Source organism: Dipodomys ordii, unplaced genomic scaffold (genome assembly GCF_000151885.1).
Source record: "Dipodomys ordii isolate 6190 unplaced genomic scaffold, Dord_2.0 Scaffold480, whole genome shotgun sequence".
Taxonomy (NCBI): Eukaryota; Metazoa; Chordata; class Mammalia; order Rodentia; family Heteromyidae; genus Dipodomys; species Dipodomys ordii.
The window spans coordinates 51,047-74,850 of record NW_012267696.1 but is presented as its reverse complement, the minus strand read 5'-3'; the positions used below and the strand labels follow the sequence as shown (position 1 = coordinate 74,850).

The 23,804-nt window shown below is 45.3% G+C and overlaps 1 protein-coding gene across 1 annotated transcript in view; it reads right to left on the bottom strand.

The window, feature by feature from the left end:
• Nucleotides 1-7,109, bottom strand: part of LOC106001840 — a 41,962-nt gene extending 34,853 nt beyond the window's left edge. The window contains exons 1-5 of the mRNA XM_013036802.1: nt 7,103-7,109; nt 6,826-7,007; nt 6,148-6,254; nt 5,077-5,190; nt 4,330-4,497 (exon numbers count right to left, since the gene is read on the bottom strand). Coding sequence (XP_012892256.1) covers nt 4,330-4,497; nt 5,077-5,190; nt 6,148-6,254; nt 6,826-7,007; nt 7,103-7,109 — 578 coding nt within the window. The remainder of the gene's footprint in view (nt 1-4,329; nt 4,498-5,076; nt 5,191-6,147; nt 6,255-6,825; nt 7,008-7,102) is intronic.
• Nucleotides 7,110-23,804: the final 16,695 nt, after the last annotated feature.

The following is a 23,804-nucleotide window of genomic DNA, read 5'->3' as shown; positions in this document are numbered from 1 at the left end:
TTAGTTTAATGGGAAGCAGATCTGCTTTGAGAATCACAAAAGAGGGGGATGCAGTGATGCGGCTAGGTTCTGGGTAGAGTTGAGGCCTTTCAACAAACAGTAGCTTTTCCCTGGGGCTATTTTGTGAAAATCTCACAGAGCCCAGCCTGGAGCCATTCTCAGGGTTTCTGTTTTTCAATTGATTGTGGAGTCTGCTAGAGAGAGGGGCAGCCTCTGGCTCTGGTTACCCAGTGTGGAAAGCCACTCCTATGGCTGGCGCCCGAGCTGGGTGACTTTTCCCTGGGTGGAGCTGAGTCTGGCAAGTTACCTCGCCATTAAGTTCTTGTGACCTGCTAAATGACTCGTTTTATTCCAAGGCCTGAGCTGGAGCTCGCAGCTCCGCGGAGCTTTGTCGGTATCCAAGATGGAGATCACCGGTGCTGGAGGGGTGGCCTTCTCTCCTCTGCTCCCTGAGAAGGAGTGAGGACATTGTCGGGCTTCTACTCACGCCAAGTCTTGGTTCCTGGGTTGTCTCTGGTCGGCAAACTGCAGGATGAAGATGTCTGCTCCTTGTCGGTTCTTGCTGGTGTTGAGTAGAATCTGCTCACCCAGACTGGTTCCTGGGTTGTCTCTGGTCCGCAAACTGCAGGATGAAGATGTCCGCTCCTTGTCGGTTCTTGCTGGTGTTGAGTAGAATCCGCTCACCTGCTGCGTCTGGCTCCTTCGTCCCAGACTCTGTGGCTCAGTTTTGGTACCCTGCAGTCGCCGCCGCGACCGCTGCTGCCGCCATGGCGGCTGCTGGCAAGCGCTCAGATGTGTCTCTTTGCCTTGGCTTCCCCTCTCTTGTCTAACTCTCTGTCTTGTGATGGCACACTTGGTGTGATTCTCTGGCTTAGGACTGTTCACTCGAACTCTAAAACTGCTTTCTATGCGAGAGCTTGTTCAGATTCCAGCTTCTCCTCCGCCATCTTCCCGGAACCTCCCAATTCTTCTTATGTATCCAAAGATCCTATATAAAGGACTTGCCTCTCTCCTCTTGGCCTAATCATGTTATGTATCAAAGATGGAATATGAAGGATTGACCCTCAGCCTATTGTCCCAGGCCGATATAGACTCCAGGCAAAATTCCAGGCATTTATTTGAACTCCTTTGAAGTGCAGGCTCAGCAATCCACCTAAGCCCCTTTGTAAGAATCTCATTGTGAGCCCAACTGAAACACCCCACTTTCCCTTTCATGGTGGCTTTTTCACTCACCTCTGCCTCAATGCTTGAGCCTCTTATAAAAACACAGCTCCTTTCTCAACACTCAGGCACAACCACCAACCCTGCAGGAAGGTCTGTGTCCCTTGCTGTTCTATCTCCATAGACAGTCCTCACCGATTTATGATTGGGTCCGGCCTATTCCTTTTCCATTCTCTTTCATTTTCCTAACAGTCTTCTTGGGATCCAGGGCAATGACCTTGGCCAGGCCCTCACTTGAATGCTAGGTGTGGATTGTTTCTTGGGGGCTCAGGTGGGAATGAGTCACCCTTGGTGAGCACACACCTGGTACTTTGCTTTACCCTGGGGAATTAGGCAGGACTCCATCCTTTATACTTCATCTGTTTGTGTGGCCATATATTAATTAGAAGCAGGAGCAAAGCCTGACCTCTCTGCTTCCATTTTGTTGATTTCTTTTGTCATCTTTTTTTGGGTGGGCCTGTCCTAGGGCCTAAACTAAGGACCTGGGCACTGTTTCTTAGTGTTTTATTTTGTGTTTTTTTCCTCCACTCAATACTGGCACTCTGCTGTTTGAGTCCCAGCTTGCCTTACCGTTTTCTGGTGGTTCATTTGTAAGAAGAATCTTAAAGACTTTCCCTCTCGAGATTGCCTTTGAACCCCAGTCACCAGATCTCAGTCTCCTGTGAATCTGGGATTATAGGAATGAGTCACAGGGCCTGGCTCTGCATCCTTGTTGAGTTTTTCATGGGTCTCTCCACAGTGTCTCTTACAATGAGCTTGGGATTCAGTGAGGACAGAACTGATGGAAACATCTTTCTGACAAGGGGCTGAAATGACCTGTGAGAAACAGTAGTGCCATACGGGGCAGCAGAGCACCCCCAAATGAGGACAAGGGCCAGGCTGGACAGTAAGCCACAGTGCCCTTCCTATGGGAGCCAGTGACTCCCTCCCATTCACAACAGAGATAATGATTTCTCCAGAAACCACAATGCAGAGAACTAGAACGGAGAGAGACACCAGCCAAGATCACTTGTAGCTGAAGTCCACAGTTCAATTCCAGCCAGGGTGGGAATGTAACCGAGAGTCTTGTTATTTGTTTTGTGCCAGTCCTGGATCTTAGACACTGTCCCAGCCCTTGTCAATTTTTTTTTTGCTCAAGGCTGGTGCTGTGCCACTTGAACCATTTTTCAGGGGTTCATTGGCCATGAGAGTCTTATGAACTTTCCTACTACAGGTGGGTTTGAACCACAGTTCTCAAATCTCAGCCTCCCGAGTAGCTGGGATGATAGGTATGAGCTACCAGTGCTGGGCCTGTGTAATTGGAAGCTCCTGTTAACCACCAGAAATAATCCAGAAGTGGAGCTGTGGCTCAAGTAGTAGAGCACCAACCTTGAGAAAACACTGAGACAGGGCCCAGGCCCTGAGTGCAAGCCCCATGCTGAAACAATCAATAAATAATAAATAAAGCAAGCTTTGGTGTACTTTAATTGATCCAGAGGATCTAACCAGGAGATAAGATGCACTTTTGAAGCAGTAGACGAGCCTCAGGCAATAATGTCTTTTACTTGTGTTCCTTTTCTTCCTGTGTCTTGGCATTTCTGGCAGTGTACTATGGGCAGGATTGAATGTGCCTGAATTTTCTTTTTGGCCTTCTTCTCCTTCTCCTCCTCCTCCTCCTCCTCCTCCTCTTCCTTCTTCTTCTTCTTCTCCTCCTCCTCCTCCTCCTTCTTCTTCTTCTTTCTTCTTCTTCTTTTTCTCCTTCTCCTCCTCCTTCTCCTCCTTCTCCTTCTCCTTTTTTTGTCAGTCTTGGGGCTTGAACTCAGGGCCTGGACACTGTCCCTAAACTTCTTTTGCTCAAGGCTCGGGCTCTACCACTTGAGCCACAGCATCCCTTGCATCCTTTTCTGTGTTTATGGTACTGAGAAATCGAACCCATGGCTTCATGCATGCCAGGCAAGCGCTCTACCACTGAGCCACATTCCCAGACCACAAAGGCATTTATATACAAGTTATATTATGAGATAGAGAAGCTTTATACTTTGCTATTTTATGCTTGTTAGGAATCATCAGTACAGTGTAGCTGCTGGTAGCTCATGCCTGTATTCCTAGCTACTGAGGTGGCTGAGATCTGAAGATCATGGTTCAAAACCAGCCAAAGGTACTTTGTTATCAACTAGCCAGGCACTACAGGGTGGCTCTTGGCAACTCTGGAGCCTGAGATCAGTGAATAGAAGTTCAAATCCAGCCTGGGCAGACGAATTGGAGACACTGATGTCTAATTAGCCAGCAAAAAGCTGGAAGTAGAGCCGTGGCTCCAAGCGGCAGAGCAGTAGTATTGAATGAAAAAGCCCAGAGGCAGTGCCCAGGCCCTGAGTTCAAGCTCTAGGCCCAAAAAAGGATAACCAAAAACAATGCAGCAACTGTATATAGCAAATTATAAAGCTTCTCTTTGTGGCAGGCCTGTTGTTTCCTGCCCTCTACGGTAGTCAATAGATTGTAAAGGCACATGGTGGACCTTTGAATACTTCTACTTCCTTTATGGCTAAGGAGCCATGAAGCGACTTTTCCTCTGCAGGTTGTGAACCTGAGCTCAGCCAATGGGAGGAGAGGGGCCTCAGCTTAGCCATTGGTAGCTGAGGGGCAGGGCCTGCCACATGAACTATGAAAAGGGAGCTGACTGCTGCCTCTGGCCCAGGGGCTTTCTTCAGGAGGCAGTTTTTCCTTACCTGTCAGGGTGCTTATTCTTCCAGATAAGGCGGTATTTTAATATATGCATCAATCGAGGGGGGCCCAATATGGCGATGAGATAGTAGGGAAATGCCACAGCTCTCTCCAAACAAAAAGAGAGTTCAAGCTTCTATGCTTCAATTCCCCAAGTGACCAACAACAACTCAAATATGAACACCCAGAGAAAAACAGGAGTGGGGGAAAACCAAAAAAGAAAGAAAGAAAAGGAAGAACTTCAAAACAGAGAAGTGAGAGGACCCCTCTCCTAACCATTACTTTCTGTGCGGTCATGTGCCAAGCCATGGCAAGCCTGGCCCAGTAGGGGCTGCCGGAGTCCCTAGACACACAGGGCTCGTTTGCAGGTCCGTCAGGCAGAAGACCCTTGAGATACCAGTGTCTGACCTGCTGATGGCAAAGAACAGAGAAACCTCCGCGCCCAGAACCAGCACAAAGACCCCACCCTCACGCCTCACTCGCCCAGCAGAGGGCTCCATCCCACCAAAGCCACTTGGCCCCATGGTGGGAACCCCAGAACTACATGGGTCACCCCCAGAACGCCAGAGCACAAGACTAGAGGGAATCAGGGAAAAACATACAACAGCGGGACCCATCAGCTGCACTGGACATTGATCAAAATGAACAAAGCAACTCAAACGCAGCGATGGGAGGGAGGGAACAAGTTAGAAAGAGGGAACAGCTGACGCTATGCAAAACAAAAGACACGTACATATCACCCAATGTGGAAGAAATAACTGTATTGTAAAGTTCATAGGACTCATAACTGTTATACACCTTGACACACAATTTGCTCCATGAAAGTTAGAATGTGTTTGTGATTTTAATTGAGCATCACTATCCCACAATACTGTGAAATTTGAGAAATTATGTAACCACTTAATCACAATAAAATATTTGAAAAATAATAAAGAAATAAAAACTTTGAAAAATATATATGCATCTATTTTTCTATCTATCCATCCATCCATCCATCCATCCATCCATCCATCCATCTCGACCCTATCTATATCTACACAGAATATGTAGATATTCTAATAAAATATCTGCATATATATCTGCCCAGTCAGGATGAGAGGCATGAGCCCCAGCCAGGAGACCCCATGCAGCAAGGACCCCGAGGTCGCTGCACACTGCACGTAGCTGCTCGGCTTGCTGCAGATCCACTTGCGCTCCGTGTAGAACCGCCCGCTGCTGATGCCCACTCCATTCAGATAGGCGCACTCCCCAGTTCCCCTCACCTCAGCCCTAGAAACAAGCAGAGAAATAGCACATATTCAAATTGAAAATATAATTTCTTTTTTCTTTTTATCTGTCCTGAGCTAAAATCAGGGTCTGGGCGCTGTCCCTGTGCTCCCTTTGCTCAAGGATGGTGCTTTACCACTTGAACCACAGCACCATTTCTATTTTTCTGGTGGTTCGTTGGACATAAAGAGTCTCACAGACTTTCCTGTCCAGGCTGGCCTCGAAACTCGAGCCTCACATCTCAGCCTCCTGAGTGGTTACCATTCCAGGATTGAGACATCAGCACCCATTTTATACTAGTTTTTTGCCATTATTATTTTTTTTTGTTGGTCATGGGGCTTGAATTCTGGGCCTGGGCATTGCCCTGAGCTCTTCAGTTCTCAAGGCTAGTGCTCTACCGCTTGAGTACAGCATCATTTCCAGTGGTTCATTGGACATAAGAGTCTCACGGATTTTCCTGCACTGGCTAGTTTTGAAACAGGATCATCAGATCTCAGCCTCCTGAGTAGCTGGGATGACAGGCATGAGACACCGGGGCCTGGATTTGCCACTATTTTTGCTCCTCCATCCTGGTTTTGGTGTTTAGTTTTTGTGTGTGTGTGCACTGGTCCAGAGGTTTGAACTCAGGGACCTGCACTCTGTTCCTCAGCTTTTGCTCTCTAGCACTTGAACCACAGCTCCACTACCAGTGTTTTGGTGGTAAAGGGGAGTTGAGGGTCTCACAGACTGGGGCTGAGAGTGTGGCTCAGTGGTAGAGTGCTTGTCTACCATGCATGAAGCCCTGAGTTCGATTCCCCAGAACCCCATACACATACACAGAAAAATCCAGAAGTGGCACTGTGGCTCAAGTGGTAGAGTGCTAGCCTTGTGCCAAAGAAGCTCAGGGACAGCACCCAGGCCTAGAGTTCAAGCCCCAGGATGGGCACAAAATAAAGAAACACAAAGATGGCTGATACATACAAGTTGTTGAACTCGGTGTTGTCTGCCCACTTCCAACTATGCTGTGGAGATTTTCTTCTAAGGCCAATCCAATGGTCATATGAAATTCTGTGTCTTTCCAAGAAATTCTGTAATAACACACAGTAAGTTGAAAATATGAGTCCTTATCTTTCAGATGATTTTTTTTCTTTTTCCGTCTCTTTTCCCCCAGGCCAGGGGCTGATTTTGATCTGTGATCTCACTTCTCACCTCCGGAGTAGCTATTTATTAGGTGTAATTATTTCTTTGCCATTTTATTTTCATGGGTGTGTATATGCGAATACTGGGCTTGAACTCAGGGCCTGAGCACTCAGGGTCTGAGCTGCTTTTGCTCAAGACTAGTGCTCTACCACTAAGCCACACTCCCAGCCCTGTCCTTCAGCTCTCTTATTCAAGGCTTTAACACTTGAGCCACAGCTCTCTTTCCAGCTCTTTTTGGCTGGTTAACTAGAGACAAGAGTCTCACTGAGGTTCTTGCACAGGTTGGCTTGGAAATCACGATCCTCAGATCTCAGCCTCCTGAGGAGCTGGGATTATAGGTGTGAGCCACTGGCACTCTCCCCTTCATTCTCTTTTAGCTTTCACCTTATACAACCTGTCCAATTTCGGGGTGTCTTTTAGCATGTCACAGAAAAGAGGAGCCCCAAAAGCATTTCTTACCAACTCCTCCTTGCTGTCAAACTTGACCAGATTGGCACCAAAGGATGCACAGAAGTCCTGACTGGAGGTCCAGTTCCTTATATCATCAGAAAAATAATAACATTGATTACCAAATCCAATCCAGTCTTCCTGGCAAGAGGAAAACAGCCTTGTCTCGGGAATGCGGCTTTCTGTTGGGTTCACTAACACACAGACAATGGATTAGCTGCTCATCAACCATTCCTTTCCCTGCCCAGACCCCAGGCCTACCGCACATTCTGCATTGGAAGCCACTCACCTGCCATTAGCACAGCAACAAGTCCAAGTACAGTTGCAAGCAGAACAACATTAATGAGCACAGAGCAGTAAAATTTGCTGTGTGTGATGGGTGACAGAATTCCTAGGCATTTTCCTGGGAGAGCTTTAACTGGAAACATAGAAATAGGAGATTTGACTCTAATAAAAAACGTAGAAGGAAGACAGTCCCCATATGCATGAAGCCCTGGGTTTGATTCCTCAGTACCAGGTACACAGGAAAGGCCAGAAGTTGCGCTGTGGCTCAAGTGGTAGGCCAGCCTTGATAGACAAAGCTGAGGGACAGCGCCCAGCCCCTGAGTTCAAGCCCCAGCATGATCATATAATATATGATATCTGCTATTAATATGTCATAACATATGACGTATTATCTAGTATATGCTCTCATTAATACATAATGTGTATAACAAGATATAACAGTGTATACTGCAGTACACTATATAATATTACACTATATATGCTCTTATTCTACCTACTATGGTACATTATGTAGTATAATTTTACATATTGTGTTTTATCTCATAAATTTTACAATATAAGGTATATTATGTAAAGTTTAATATAATCAGGTAATCTACATAATATTTTATATAAGATGGAAAAGAATACTATCTAGTATATATCATATAATATACTATATAATATGAAGTATATTTAACGTGAAATAACAATATTTGTAAGAAGATACAAATAAATTATAAAATTAAAAACAATATAAAATATAACAGTATGATATAAATTTTATAATATAAAGTATATATTCTATGTATGGTATATAGCATATCTATCATACATGTATACTATATGATGCTATATTATATATGATATATTATATTATATTATTATATTGTATTATATTTTTATGTTATATATTATATAAATAAATGCATATTATATATGAGTATATATAATATATTATATAATATATATAAATATATATTATATCATATATGATAGAGTATATATACTATATATTATATTATATATGCTATATGCTATAATATGTAATATATAGTATTTAAAGTGATACATTATGTTGTTAGATATCCTACATAAATACTATATTATTTGGTATGATATATTGCATAAAACATGTCTATGGTAAGTTATGATACATGTTATACGGTATATATATGTATATATAAACACAATGAGCAATCTTTATGTAAGTATTTTATTGTCACATTGAACTAAACACACAGGGACTCCAGCTGGAATGGAATTTGCATGCATTCTTTCTGGAAACACCAATGGCCCAACCATTTAAGGACATTATTGAGCAGGTATGCCTGTTTACCCTCTTCACCAGTTACCTTCCACATTTACCCAAAAGTCATGGGCACCTCCTCCTACACACAGATGCTTCCTGCAATTTCTTTTGTACTTACTCTAGCCCCTCCCTATGTTTGCTGGATTTCTGCCTCTCAGTTTAAAGCAAGCACTAGAGCATGAGGAAGATAAAAGCCTCTGACACCTTATTATTTTTCGAGAATCTGACCAAAAGAACTAAGTTTACTATTGAGACTTGTTTAAAGGAATCAACAGGTGATAATTTAACTATGTCACCCACAATTTCCTGCTAGCTTGGCTCTGTGTGTGTGTGTGTGTGTGTGTGTGTGTGTACTAGTACCTTGAGCCACGATCATTTTTATTTATTTATTTATTTTTAATTTTTTTCTTGTGAAAATACTGTACAGATGGGTTACAATTAAATGGGCAAGATAATGAGTCCATTTCTTATCAAGCATTGTAGCCTCCTTCTTTGTTTCCCCTTCCCATCCCTTCCCAATCTCCCCCTGCCCCCCCACCCAATCCTCCCTGTTCCCCATCCCCCCATTTTTTGCCCAGGTTTGCTGCTTGACCTCTACAGCCAGGCCTTGAGCCCAGCTAGTTGGTGATTTACTGGGACTTCCCCACCTCAGCTGGCTACAAATGATGATCCTCAGATCTCAGCTTCCTGAGTAGCTAGGATGGCAGTATGAACCACTAACTTAAGAGTAATTCTTTGCATTTATAACAGAGTAAGAGGGGATATCTATCTTTGGAATTATGGGTTTTTTTCATTTTTACTTGATATACACTACTTATATGAGTTTATTTTTCTTCTGCTTTTGTTAGTTTGGGTAGTTTTCTCTTCCCTTCCAAATTCTTATGCCACTCATTCTATCCTCAGAACACAGTCACCCTCAAATTCTGTTAGAAAAGAGGAAAATTGTTTTCTAAAAGAACAAAGAAGTCAGGTACCCATGGCTCACATCTGTCATCCCAGCTATTCAGGAGGCTGAGCTCTGAGGATCACAGCTTGAAGCCAGCCCAGGCAGGAAAGTCTATGGGACTCTTATCTGCAATGATCCAGCAAAAAGATACAAATAGAGGTGTGGTTCAAGAGATAGAGTGCCAGTTTTCAGCACCAAAGTTCAGAGACCAAATGCAGGCATTGATTTCAAGCCCTAGGACTGGCACACAGACAAAACAAGGAAGAAAGACATGACAGGCTGAAAGTATGAAACCTATTGTATAAGCATTACCTTTTGCACTAGGTTTTGCCACGTTTGCGAACGTCGGAACTTGCTGATATCTGCTAGGAGAACAAAATGGATTTTTTTTCCAAATACAGAAATTTCCCATTCTGGCAATTGACCCAAACCAAAAGGAAAAAAAGTCAGATCTCTATTTCTGATTTTTCACATAATTCTTTTTGGTGAAGAAAAAAAAATCATTCTCCCCATGGCTATATGAGTATCATCTGAAGCTGGGATTTGCGTCTGGCAGGAATTCAGCGAAATGTATTCTCCAGATTCTTACATGTTTTAGTAGTTACAAAAGAATTACAAGCCAAAAGCTCTTCCCAGTTTTGCAGATTTGTGTGTGTGCGCGCGCGCGCACGCGCGCGCATGCACACACATGCACGCACACACATGCACGAGCAAGTCCTGGGCCTTGAACTCAAGGCCTAGGCACTGTCCTTAGATTTTTTTTCAAACTTCAGGCTGGCACTCTACCACTTGTGTCACACCTCTGCTTCTGTCTTTTGCTGGTTAATCAGAGATAAGAACTTCACTGACTTTTCATGCCTGGACTGGCCTTAAGCAGTGATCCTCAGATCTCAGCTAGGATGACAGGCATGAGCCAACAATGCCCTGCTTCAGGACAAATTCTGCAAGGGTTGCAATACACATTGCAAGATTATGATGACTAGTTTGCAATCCTGCCCCAGTGCAAAGGAACTTAGGTACCAACTATTCTGGGAAAGAGAAAAAGTGGAAGAAGAAGGAAGAGGAGAATAAGTTAGAAGAAAGAAGAAAGAGGAGGAAGCAAGTAATAGAAACACAAATTTGCTCCCCCTCCAACCCACTTCCCATTCATTTCTAGCCACAAAAATGTTACCCCAACTCAAGTGACACATCACAGATCCAACCTTCCCTCCCTCCATCCCAAATTGAGCTGCCTTTGTGGCAGATTGCAATCTTAAGGAGCCTGACCTGGAATTGTCTGCCTTGGGACTCATGAATGGGGTTACCTGCTTACCTGTTTTCCTGCTTTCTGGGTCCTCTGTGGAAGAGAAATCTCTCTGTAACATTCCCACTGAAGTTTCCAGAGATATCATTTTTTTTTCCTCCTGGCTCTTTTTAGGCAGAACGACTGGAGCTGGGACTCATGGATGTAACCTTGGAGCTAGCCATGATTACATGTGCTGGATAAATATGTTTCCAAACAGCCAGATGCTTTTCCTGCTTCCTAACCCTGAGAGAGAAAAGAAAACAAAACCAACCCAGGAGAGGAATTAGGATATGAAGAATGAACTAGAAATGATATGATCCATAGGTTCAGAATAAATTTAAAACGCCCCATTACCTCTCCATTTCCACACATTGCAACCACACATTCCAGAATAGAACAATGGGGAGGGGGGAGGAAGGCGGGTTGGTTGGCAGGGAGAATTTCCAGCTGAGATCCGTTAAAATAATATTTTTTTTAAAAAAGCCTGGCACCTAAGCTGAGATCCATTTTTTTAAAAAATAATAATGAAGCCAGACAGGCAGCTGATAGGCTCAGAGGCTGAGATCTTATCTTGAACATCTGGGATCAAAAGAATCTAAGAGGAAATTTTGTGAAATTGTTCAACTCCTTAACCACCAAAAACTCCTTAACCACCAAAAAGTTATGTGGAGCAGAGGTGGTTTACATGGTACGGTGCCAGCCTCGAGTGGAAAAGCTCAAAGATAGCACACTTTAATAATAATAATAATAAATTTAAAATAGAAGCAAAAAAACAAAACACACATGGAAAAAGAGCCCACAGAAATAAATAAATTCCTAAAGCATGAAGAGATAGGAGTTTGACTCAAATAATAGAGTTGCCTAAGAAAGAAAAGAACAAAACTGAAAAAGCAGATTCTAACTACTAGTAACAGGCACACAGCTGTGAGCTGGACAATGCTTAAGTCCACAGGTTATTCTAAGGTCAGACGCAGGACAGCTCTGCAAACGGGCCCAGAGCAGAGAGGAAACTGCTCAAAACAGTCAGTGTAGCACGCAGACTCAGTACTCACACACCTGAAGAGAGTCTCACACAGAATAGTTGATCTCTAGAAGCCGATCTGTGCCAGAGAAACGAAGAAAACCCCACATAAATAGCAGCTGTGATCCCGAAAAACACACACCCGAGCTAAGTCCACGGAAGTGCAAGACACTTGCAGATAAATACTGCTGCTTCTAGTTGTGCAAGTTCCCCAGCACCTTTGACCACAATAACAAATATATATTACGTAATATAAATATATACATACATTGCATATACATATATATTGATAACATATTTTAAACAAAACGCAAACTTAGTGAAAGTCTGGGCTGCACTGCAGGTGTAGCTCAACTGTCAAAGCCAGTGTAAAGTCTAGACTTCAAAGCCTGCTACAGTAAAATAAAAACGCAGCGAGCATGGTGGCTGGTATATAATAATAATAAAAATAATAATAATAATAATTGTTAAGTAAATTAAGTTGGCAGCTGAGAAAAGAGAGAGCAGCACATGGTACTCAGCGAAGGAAAAGGTTTATTTTCAAGCACAGCAGGAATAAAAAAAGATGGAACCACACCAGGGCCAGGACCAAGGGCAGGGACAGGTGATGTGGCCACACCAAATACCCAAGTGACCCCAGGGAGGGAGGGAGGTGATGGCCTCCACGGGAGCCAGTTTCACCTGTGGACCACAGCTACTGGGCGGAGTCTAACCAAGAGGAGGGAGGGGTCTGCTCTACCTTCCCAGGGCAGACATTGAATAATAAACCTTAGTCATATACAAGATTGATTTGAAGAGCAGGAACAAAGTCCAAGTAAACCATTAATAAACAAAGAAAAAGACACTGAAGTAAGAAGGTCAGATGCCATATTGGCTACGTGGTGGATTATAGGTCTGTCATCTTGTCTTCATGCTGGGGGAAGGAACACCCCCTCCCTCATCACCTGCCTCCCAGGTAATGGGCCTGCCTGGACTCCTGGAGGCAGGGGCAGACACTTAATCTGTCAGTGCAGCGCCTGGGACTGGGAATTTCCTGAAGATCTTCCCTCCTGCACAGACCTACTTAGGCCCAGACCAGCCTAGCCTTGAGGCTCCATGCCACGTGTGTCTCCGTGGTCGTGTCCTGTGTCCTGTCTCCTGGTTCGTCTACAGTCATCATGGCATCCCAATTCAGCTGTCCATTGGAGCTGAATTGGCTTGTTGGTATTGCTCTTGTTCTTTCTTTCCTCTTTAGCATGTTTCCTAGCTGTGTTCTGTGTATTTGCATGCTGCAGGCCTTTGTAACAACTGGTGGCCTGCAGCAGGTTAACTGTATAATAAAGACTCCAATATTGGATATTTTAACATGTGGCTTCTGGGATGATTTACCTTACAACAGCAAAAGCTTTGAGCAAAATGTAATAAAAGCTCAGAAACAGCCATGAACTCATGATTGTCAGTGGCGCTGTAGTTCAAGTGGTAGAGCACTTGCCTTGAGCTGAAGAGCTAAGGGACAGCGCTCAGGCCCAGAGTTCAAGGCCCACGACCGACATAAATAAATAAAACCAAAGAAACAGCCATGAAGCCGTGAGTTCAAACCCTAGGATTAAGCACGTGTGTAGGTGCATGCACACACAGACACACACAAGCCAAAAGCAAAAAAATCTTAACATTTTTGCTCACTTTGAGGAGAGAAATTTTCAGAATCAGTTTGAATCTTTAATTTGGCATTTCTAGAAGTTTCTGATTCTGGTAATATCTCATTCATGCTGATGCTTGTAAAGCACACACATGGCTATCAAGTTCAAATATAAACATTTACACAGATCATAATTACTTAAAAAGAACAGAACCCCATAAAGAACAATGCTTATTGCTGATGTTGTGATCAAAAGCAAGAATGTTTCATTTCTGTTGTTATTGTTGTTTGCCAGACCTGGGACTTGAACTCAGGGCCTGGTGCTCTCCCTGAGCTTCTTTTGCTCAAGGCTACCATTCTACCACTTGAGCCACAGCACTATTTCTGGGTTTTTTTGTGTGTATATAGTACTGAGGAATCTAACCCAGGGCTTCATGCCTGCAAGGTAAGCATTCCACCACTATGACATGTTCCCAGCCCAAGAATGTTTTAGTTATATTCCCACTTACTTTTGACATTTTAGTGGACTTTTGCTATGTTTGTCTTTTATCTCTGTGCTGCTCCTGAATTGAAGGCCTAGGAATTTAAGGCCTGGGTTTGTGGCTGTATTTGTCTGCTTGGTTTTTGCTCATTTGAGTCACAGCTCCCCTTGCCTCTTCTTTGGTGTGTAAAATCTCACAGACTTTCCTGCCCTGATCCTCAGATCTCAGTCTCCTGAAGTAGCTGGGATGACAGGCATGATCACCAGCACCTGGTTTGGTGTTTTGTTTCATTTTATTTGTAGTCACTGTTTTAGATGCACACATTCTTTTCTTGTCCCCTGTCAGCCAGCTGTGGCTGCAGATAGACCCCCTGGGCTGGACGCGGGGCTGGACTGAGAAATGGGCTGGGAAGAGTGACCAGCTCTCCCTCCCTGAGGCCTGCATTCTGCAGCTTCCTTCAGTTAGTTCTGCTTCTGGGAAGAAGAAAGTGAATACCCAGACATAGCCAATTTTCAAGAACTTTATCTCCATGAAGGGGCAATAACCTGGAATACCAATGGAAATTTCCTTATCAAGGGTAAATTCTGCTCTAACTGGAAGGCCAAGTCCCTACCCATCTGCCCCCAACTGCTTCACCTGCCATGCCCCACCTTATACAATAGTCTCATTAGCACACAACCTGGCAGACTTGGCCCTTCATTACCATACAGGGCCTAAGTTAGAGGCTGAGAGTCTATTGTGATCATACCTGCTCTTTCCCTCCTTTCTCCTTTCTCTGGAGTCCAAGGCTCCATCCAGATGTGTCAGAAACGGGGGCGGGTCCCATCTTCCTGGTGACACTGATGCAAAGGAGTGGAGGGGAGGGGGTCTGGGAAAAGGAGGTGTGAGACACTGGGGATGCTGGTTTGGTTTTCTTTCTCTGGGCCTTTGGAAACACTTTCACCCCCCTAAACCAGAGCTCCTGTCCCAGGAGCTGCTTCTCCCATCCCCCACCAAAGAAAATGTTCCACATGGCCTTGATATGGAGGATCTGAGGCCCACTGTGACCTTGTCCAAAACAGAACTGTACTGTTGGCCTGACTTGTGTAACTTTTGTCCCTTGGCACAACACCTTAGAGGGAGAGAGTGAAAGAGAAACTAACTCTTTTCCTGGTCCAGGGTACAGTCAGGGCTTGAAGAAGCCTCCATTTCTGTGTCTCTGCTCCATGGCCTGAGTATTTCTCTCCAGGGTCATCTGCTGCCATCTTGCAAGCATGGGAGAGGACACAGCCCTCAGCACCAGTAGGTCCCACTCTCCCAGCCAGGCCTCGCCCTGAACCACTGGAGCAACCCCTCCCCCCGCAGCACCCCTAAACACAGCTGAGCCTGGGGCTGTGATCACTTTACAGGCCTTTCTCCACCTCCTCCTCACTGTCCCCCAAGTTCCCCTGTTAAACCTGAAGCCTGTGTCTGCACCCTGAAGATCGAAGTGTTGTCTGCCCCTGGCTGCTGTGGAACAAATACATCTGGTCTCTCGTGTGTGTGTGTGTGTGTGTGTGTGTGTGTGTGTTCTAGAGCTTGAACTCAGGGCCTGGCCACTGTCCCTGAGCTTTTGTGTTGAAGGCTGGCAATCTATCACTTGAACCACAGCCCCACTGCTGGCTGCTGTGGAACAAATACATCTGGTCTCTCGTGTGTGTGTGTTCTAGAGCTTGAACTCAGGCCTGGCCACTGTCCCTGAGCTTTTGTGTTGAAGGCTGGCAATCTATCACTTGAACCACAGCCCCACTGCTGGATTTTTGCTGGCTCATGGAAGATAGATCTCATGGATTCCTGCCCAGGTGGTCTTTGAATCCTGAATCTCAGATCTTCTGAGTAGCTTGGATTACAAGCATGAGCCACAGTACCATGAATGTGGCTGTAAAGTCTTGGGTTCAATTTCCTATCTTGGAGGCCCCCAGAGGTCACACTCTGCCCCACAGGCCCTACTTCTATTTATTCCTATGTCTATCTCTACTATTTCTATTTCTATGTCATGTTTTCCCCAGGCGGCCTCCCGGGGGAAGCCTTTGAGTTCTCAAGCTCACCCAGAGGTGGAGCCATGGGGCCTCAACCCCTCCACTCTCCCTTCACAGATCTGGGGGGTCTAAGAGTATGGGGCACCCCAGTTGATCGTTGGCCCCGTCCATGCGTCTCACCACACTTGACTCTCAGTTTGGGGTTTGTAGGCTGAGGAGGCAGTGTCTGAGTATAATCCAGATGAAGCAAGCAAGCTGCCCAGTTCCACTTCTTGCCAACAGCTGCAGAGACCCCGCCCCTCATGGGGAGGATCTTGGAGATCTGGTTATCTGGATGGGGGTACCCCAAGTTGTAGAGCAGAACCTGAGGAGTCAGGGATAATTGACACCTGGTGTGGGGCCCTAGGGAGGGCCCCTATTTCCTGCCCAAGAGCAACCCAGGACTTTTGCAGGCAGCTGCTCTCCCTGCCACTCCCCCCCGCCAGGGAAAGAGGGTGTTTCCAAACCCAGAAGTATTCTTCTTAGCATCTGTCTGTCCAAGTGTGCTCATCAATTGTGACCAGTGTTCTAAAACAAACAAATAAACAAAAAACAATCAAAAAATCCACCAGATAATTGCTAGAGAAATTTCAGGATACAAGGACAGCTAACACTTATAGCTCTGCACTTTCCCGCCATTATAATTTACTTCTCTTAAGTAGTTTTACACAAGGGCTTCCATCCCATAATATCAGCTATTCTGTTTTGGTCCAAGAGAACTAAGCTGGCAACCTTTTCCCAATAAAAGCATTTCCTTCATTCAGTACATGGGAAACTTCACCACCACGGCTTACTTTGGAATCATTTGGTACTGTGTTTCAGGGTGTGTGTGTGTGTGAGTGCCAGAACTGGGATTTGAACTCAAGGATTAAGGCTGGAGGTTCTACCTCATGACCTATGCCTCCAATTCAGGCTTTCTGGTGGTTTATTGCAGATAAGGGTGTCACAGACTCTCCTGTCTGGGCTTGCTTTAAACTACAACCCTCAGATTTCAGCTTTCTGAGTAATTGGGATTAAAGGAGTTAGAATGCTACTGGAAGGTTTACAGAGGGGAGGGGGTTAATAGCCATGAGCAAGGATATGTAAAGACAGCTTAAAATGCAGACTGAGTTCACAAGGTCTCTGAGAAAATATTGCAATTAAACTCTCAGAGCTGGGTGTCTGGGGCCCAGGTCTCTTATCTAGCTACTCAGGAGGCTGAGATCTAAGGATCCTGGTGCAAGCAGGAAAGTCCATGAGACTCTTATCTCCAACAAACCACCAGAAAACCAGAATTGGAGCAGAGCACCAACCTTAAGCAAAAATGCACAGGGACAGCATCCAGACCCCAAATTCAAGCCCCAACACTGACATACATGATAAAACTCAAAGAAATTCAAATATGTTGTGTCGCTACCGCCTCGACCAGCAAGGAAGACGCAACACCGAACTCCTCTCTCTGCAGTTTATTCAGGACCTTTGAGCAATCTTCTGACCCCAACCCCGGGGAGAATTCCCCACAGCCTTAAGTACCCGCTGGGTAGCCAACCCTGATACGCCACGTGGGAACCACCAATAGGTTCAGGTGCGCCGAAGCAAGCCAGATTCTTTGCCTTAGCCATATAAGGAGTTGTTTACCACAGAGAGCACTCGCCATCGGGAAGGCGGAGGGCGGAAGCCAGCGCCATCTTCCAGGTGCGGCCTCTCGCAGCTCTCTACAACTCAGAACACCAGAAAGCCTACCAGCTGCAAGAATCTGGAATTCTTCCTAAGAAGCCTTGAAAACAGTGAAATGCTCTTATGTTGCTATGGCTCAGAAACTCATTGTTAGTGTACCCGGCAGAGGTCATTCTACTAACCACAACACTGGAGTACACTGTTGCTCAGTCTCTGTCCAGATGTGGTGCCACGCCAGAGAGCTCCTTCGGCCTTTAGCTGAAAGGCCGGTCAACTTTGAAGCCGAGGACGCTTGGATTTGGGGGCTTGGCCATTTCTGTCTAGAGGGCTCTGGGGGTAGTCAGGATGCCACTTCCGCCTAGTCAGCTCTCCTTCACTCACCAGACTGACTCTCCTACTCATTTAATGGGGTGCTGCGAGTCACGCCTGAGCCGTGAAACCCCTTTGAAATGCCTCCTGCACTCCCTGGAAAGTCAGAGTGCCTCATTTTTATGCCATTCTCAAATGCAGACAGTTTTTGCCACTGCAATGGTAAATAGTCAGAAGTCTGTTTACTTTCAGGCTCTCTTTGCTCTCTCTCTCTGCCATTCATGTCCAACTTTCCCTATCTCTCGCTTTCTCTTTTCTACATTTTGGCTTGTGCCCTGAAGAGTGCAACATAGGCTGGGTCTCGGGGACCCCCCTCTAGGTTCCCTCAAAGGCTAGCCAATGTAGGCTTGATCTATTTGTTCAGGCTTTCTTTGCATTTTTTTTCAGAAATTCACCATCTTGAATTCGCCATCTTGGCCACATGTTGGGTTAAGGGTTTGGCCCCATATGACCCTTAACCTTCCACCAAGGTTACTACTCCATCCATCTGTTCTAAGGTGCCTTGCTAACAAGTTGCTCTTTTCACAGGCCCTGGTAACTGAGGCCCAACCATGTGATGTGCTTTGTTAGCAAAGATGTCTAAACATCATTGTCAAAATTTTAGGTTTTGAGTTTTGCCTTTTTTGTTTTGTGTTGTGTATTCTACTGAGTACATCGTTCTAAAATACTGGGCATATCTGTGCTAAAATTCTCATCACATCTAATGAGTTTTGTCATTTCAGAATATTTGTTGGCAATTCTTGATAAGGACCATGTAAGCTCTACTTATTCTATTTGATCTCCTTGTTGCTTTAATTGGAAATAATAAAGGGCTTGTGTGGGCTGGTGGCGCTGTGGCTCAAGTGGTAGAGCGCTAGCCTTGAGCTGAAGAGCTGAGGGACAGCACCCAGGCCCAGAGTTCAGGCCCCACGACTGGACCCAAAAAAAATTTTAAAAAATAAATAAATAAATAAAATAAAGGGCTTTTGTGGCAAAGATTGCAGTTCAAAGGCAACCTGGGCTGAAAAAATCCCTAAGACTCCATCTCCCAACTAACCTGCAAAGAGCCAGGCTGGAAGCATGGCTCAAGACTCTTATCTCTAACCAGCAAAAACTGCAAGTGGTACTATAACTCAAATTGGTCCAGTGTTAGCCTTGAGCAGAAGTGCTCAGGGACAGTGTCCAGGCCTTTAGTTCAAACCTTCTTGAATACCAACTGTGACAAGCCATCCCAGCAACAAGCACCTAGACTCAGCCAGTCTGGGGAACAAGGGAACATGGACAGGAGTAAGAGGAGATGATGTCACGTCAGCTACTTTGTGCCTGCCCTTTCAAAATTAACTAGAGAGGGCAGGTCAGTAGAAGTAAGAAGCCTACCCATCCAATGTCTATACCTGTCTACCTATTAACTGAACAGGAATTTATATTCTTGCCTTTGTCACCTGACTTCTCTACCTAGTCACCAGATGTCAGAAGAAGCTAGGGACATTTCTACCAATATTTTCAGCCTAAGACCTTCCTCTTGCCATTTATTTGCTCTCTAGTATTTTTTCCAGCCCTTCAATGCTAATGAGACTTCTCCAGACTTCATCTAAGGACTCACACCACCAAGGGACAGCTGCTGCTGATTGCCTTCTCTGGGAAGGGATCTAATTCTACCCTTTTACCTTTATTGTCGATGCGTTTTGTCAGTGGGAAGTAGCCAGAGAGAATCTGCGCCCTATTTCATGATTATTAAAAGGCTGGAATGTAAGGTCCCCTCCTGGATGGCGAGCAGACGCCACCCTCCTCGCAGCAAAGTCTCCACCCAGTACCTGCATTTCCTAGGCAACTGGGACACCTGGAAGAGGTCACATCTGAATTTGATGTGGCCACACCTTTCCCCGCCCATATCCTAGATAAGGCCTAGTTCAGGCCCAGACACCCTCTCTCTGTTCTTTTCTAGCTCTTTCTTAGCTCTTTCCTTCTCTTCTCTTTCCCAGCTCTCTCTTTCCCTGCTCTCTCTCTTTCCAGCTCTCCCAGCTCTTTCCCAGAGGACCAAGATGGCCTGGTGTGAGCCGGAACGATGAATAAACCTACCCCTTACCTGAAAAAAACAAAAAACAGCTGTAGAGTCTGACTCTCGGTGGTGTTCTTGGTGGGGGTCCAGTGATACTGGCATTCTACTACTTGAGCCACTGCTCCACTCTGACTTGTGGTACTTATTGGAGATAAGACTTACATGCCCGGGCTGGCTTTGAACTTTGGACCTCGGATCTCAGCCTCCTGAGTATCTGGGATGACAGGTGTGAGTCACTGGTGCCTGGCTTTGTTCTCGTTCGTATAATGACCTGTGTGAGAGATTTTTTTCAGGAAGAAGAGAAAAATTAGTGTAGCAGGGAACTTGTGTAGAGTTAAGATATAAGGAGAGCCCATCTCCCCAAAACTCAATTCTTGAGGGGTTTTTTTGTGGTGCGGTCCCTCAGTTCTTCAGCTCAAGGCTAGCGCTCTACCTCTTGAGCCACAGCGCCATTTCTGGCTGTTTTCTTTTTGCTTATGTGGTGCTGAGGAATCGAACCCAGAGCCTCAGGCATGCAAGGCAAGCGCTCTACCACTGAGCTATCTTCCCAGCCCTCAATTCTTGAGATGTTTGTATACTATTTCACCCAGTTTTATGAAAATAGAGTGTCATGATTTTTTGGTCACTACTGGGGCTTGAACTCTTAGCTCCTTTTATTCAAGGCTAGTGCTCTACCACTCGATCCACAGTGCCACTCGGCTTTTTCTGTGTATGTGGTACTGAGAAAATCTATCCAGGCTTCATGCATGCTAGGCAGGCATTCTAACACTAATCCACCTTCCCAGCCCAAAAGTTATGATTTTTTAAGCCAGGCATTTATGACTCATGCATGTGATGATCTTAGCTACTCAGAAGGTTGAGATCTGAGGATCAAGGTTCAAAGCCACCCTGTGCAGGAAAATCCATGAGATTCTTATCTCCAGTAAACCACTCAGAAAAAAAAAAAGACAGAAGTGGCACTGTTCTCAAGTGGCAGAGTGCTCACCTTGATCTGAAGAGTTCTTGAGATCAAGCCTCATGACTAATCCCCCCCCAAAAAAAAAATAAAATCAAAGGCAGGAGATCTAGAAATTTTCCCTAAACATGCTAGTTTTTTCATTTTGGTAGGTCATGGGGTTTGAACTCTGGGTCTAGGCCTGTCCCTGAGGTCTTGAGCTCCAGGTGGGCTCTCTACCACTTGAGCCACAGCACCACTTCTGGTTTTCTGGTGGTTCATTGGAGATGAGTCTCTTGGACTTTCCTTGTCCAGGCTGGCTTTGACCCTCTAATTTATGTATCTATGCAGAACCTAAATATGTTTGTGTGGTATGGTCACTCCACAGGAAAGCCTGGATCTGAGATCCTGTGCCTCTTAAAAGCTGTCTGGAAACCCTCACAGGTAGCTGTGCTGCAGTGGGAAGGTCACTAAAAGTCAGGTTCCTAGTCAGGCAGGAAATTGCCTTTGCAGACCCCAGTGCTCAACAGGCCACCCTGGCCTGCAGTATGGAAAAGGTGTTAACCCCTTCTGTGCCCAAATTACTTCAGATCCAACTTCTACCTAGATGGAAGAAACCCTGCATGGTTGTTCTCAGCACTCTGACAACTGAGAAATGATCTGGCATTTCTGTCTGGGTGCATAGTTCTAGAATAAAACCTTTATCTCTTCAACCCTAAGTTCTAGGTTTCAGATTCATCCAAATCCAAGAATCCACAGGACTACTATACCTGGAAACCTCTAGAAGACCTGAGAAGCCTCCTCAAGGAAAAGGAAGCTTAAGCAGATCAGCTGGATGGTTTGGTCAAGTCTCAAGTTGTTTTGTTTGTTTTTGTTCAGTCCTGGGGCTTGAACTCTGGGTTTGGGCGCTGTCCTTCAGCTCTTCCTCTCAAGGCTTACTCTCTACCCCTTGAGCCACAGCGCCACTTCCGGTGTTCTGGTGGTTCATTGGAGATCACAGTTTCATGGCTTTTTCTGCCTGGGCTGGCTTTGAACCACGATTCTCAGATCTCAGCCTTCTAAGTAGCTAGGATGACAAGTGTGAGTCACCGGCGCCCAGCTGGGTCTCACGTTTTAATGAGCATTTTTAAATATGTTTGTAAAAACTATGTTATGTACTTTTTTGATTTTTATTCTCTGGGTTAAAGTGGAAACAACTTTATTTTGGCAATGTGCCCAGCGTTCTGTGAGGAGGTAGTTTGGCCACTGACTGGTAGGCGACCAACTGGCCCTTGAGACCAAATATATGCTGGGCACCAAATTACTTTGTGGGACCAAACTCTGGTCCTAGCTGCCCCCGCTGCAGTGTGAAGAGGATGCTGTACCAGAGGCTTTCCCGGGATGCAGGGAAGTTGGGTCCCAACTTTAGCAAAGCCTGCACACTTGCCAGCATTGCAACACAGGTGGGCCAGGTCTGTTTTCCACTCCTGTGATCACCTGAACTCTGTCTTTAGTTCCATCTGTTGGTCTGGATGACATCATGTGACTTATGAATCCTCCAAGAAACATGTGCAACAAGTCTGCAGGGACACTGTTAAAATCTTTCCTTTGTTAAATTCAGAGGTAAAAGTGATGAGGCAAAACAGTATAGCTAAAGATGAGCATTGGTGGCTCACACCTATCAACCTAGCTACTCAGGAGGCTGAGATCTGAGGATCAAGGTTCAAAGCCAGCTTGGGCATGAGAGTCTGTGAGACTCTGATCTCCATTAAACCACCAGAAAACTGGAAATGGCGCTATGGCTCAAGTAGTAGAGCTCTCGCCTTGAGATAAACAGCACAGGGACAGTGCCAGGCCCAGAGTTCAAGCCCAACCACTGACAAAAACAACAAACAAACAAACAGTGTGGCTTTAGACAGCCTTACTGCAGCCCAAGGAGAAACCTGTGCAATTATAACGGTGAAATGTTCTATGTTCCCAATGTTCTATGTAAAAACCAACTCAAACAACATCTCCTCATCCTTTCGGGATGTACATGCTCAGATTAATGCTATATCTCACCCTGTTCTTAGCTTTAGTGAGCTCCTCACCTCGTTTTCTGGAACTATTAGATGGAAAAAAATTGCGGATTTTCCCGATGGCATTAATATGCAGGGAATATTAATCTGCTGCACCTTGTATTGTTTCTGTGGTTTATTATCCTCCCTCATTTCTCGTCTGGCTTCCTTTTCAGTTCAGAGTCAAAGGATGCTGCTAATGATGTCTGATCCCAGCAACCCAACAAACCATCTCCCCATGTCACCCCGCAATAGACCTAACTGCAGATCCCGAGCTAGGTAGGATCAACACCCCAACTCAGTTTGAAGGAGCTACGAAAGATGCATCTTCACCCACCAACTCCCTTAAGATCAAGGGACCCAAGTCATTTAGGGGAATATGAGAATAACCTAGGGAGAATGAGGCATGGGAAATGGCTGCCAGGGAGTCACAGCCTCAAGCTTAAAGCTTGTCCATCCTACTTCCCTGAAGGATAAGGGAACAAAGCCATTTTAGGGGAAATGAAGCTGCACAGACTAGGGACAATGAGGACTGATCAGCTTACAGCAAATACCGGAGATATTTCTTCATGGACTTCCCTTAAGATTAAGTGAACAAAGCCATTTTAGGAGACATGAAGCAGGACAATTTAAGGAAACTGAGGCCGGGGAAGGCAACTCAAAAATATGGTATTTAGAAACAGGATTGCTATCTTCGCGTCAAACAGTGAGAACTGAATGCATTCTTTCCTGTAGGATGCATTTCTCACCCAAGAATTCACAACTGTCTGACAAGATGCCCCAAAACCCACATAGCAGGGTGTCTCCTTGCTTAGAGGGTAAGGATGTGTTTCATGGCAGGATGCATTGTGCCTGGAAACTCAGAGAACAACACCAGGTGGTGTTAGAGCAAAGACAAAACACCCAGCTTTACCTAACCTTAAAGCCAGACCCCCTGCCTTTACCCTATAAATACCCACCTGCCCAAGGAGCTGTGTGTCTCTCTGGGTGTCTC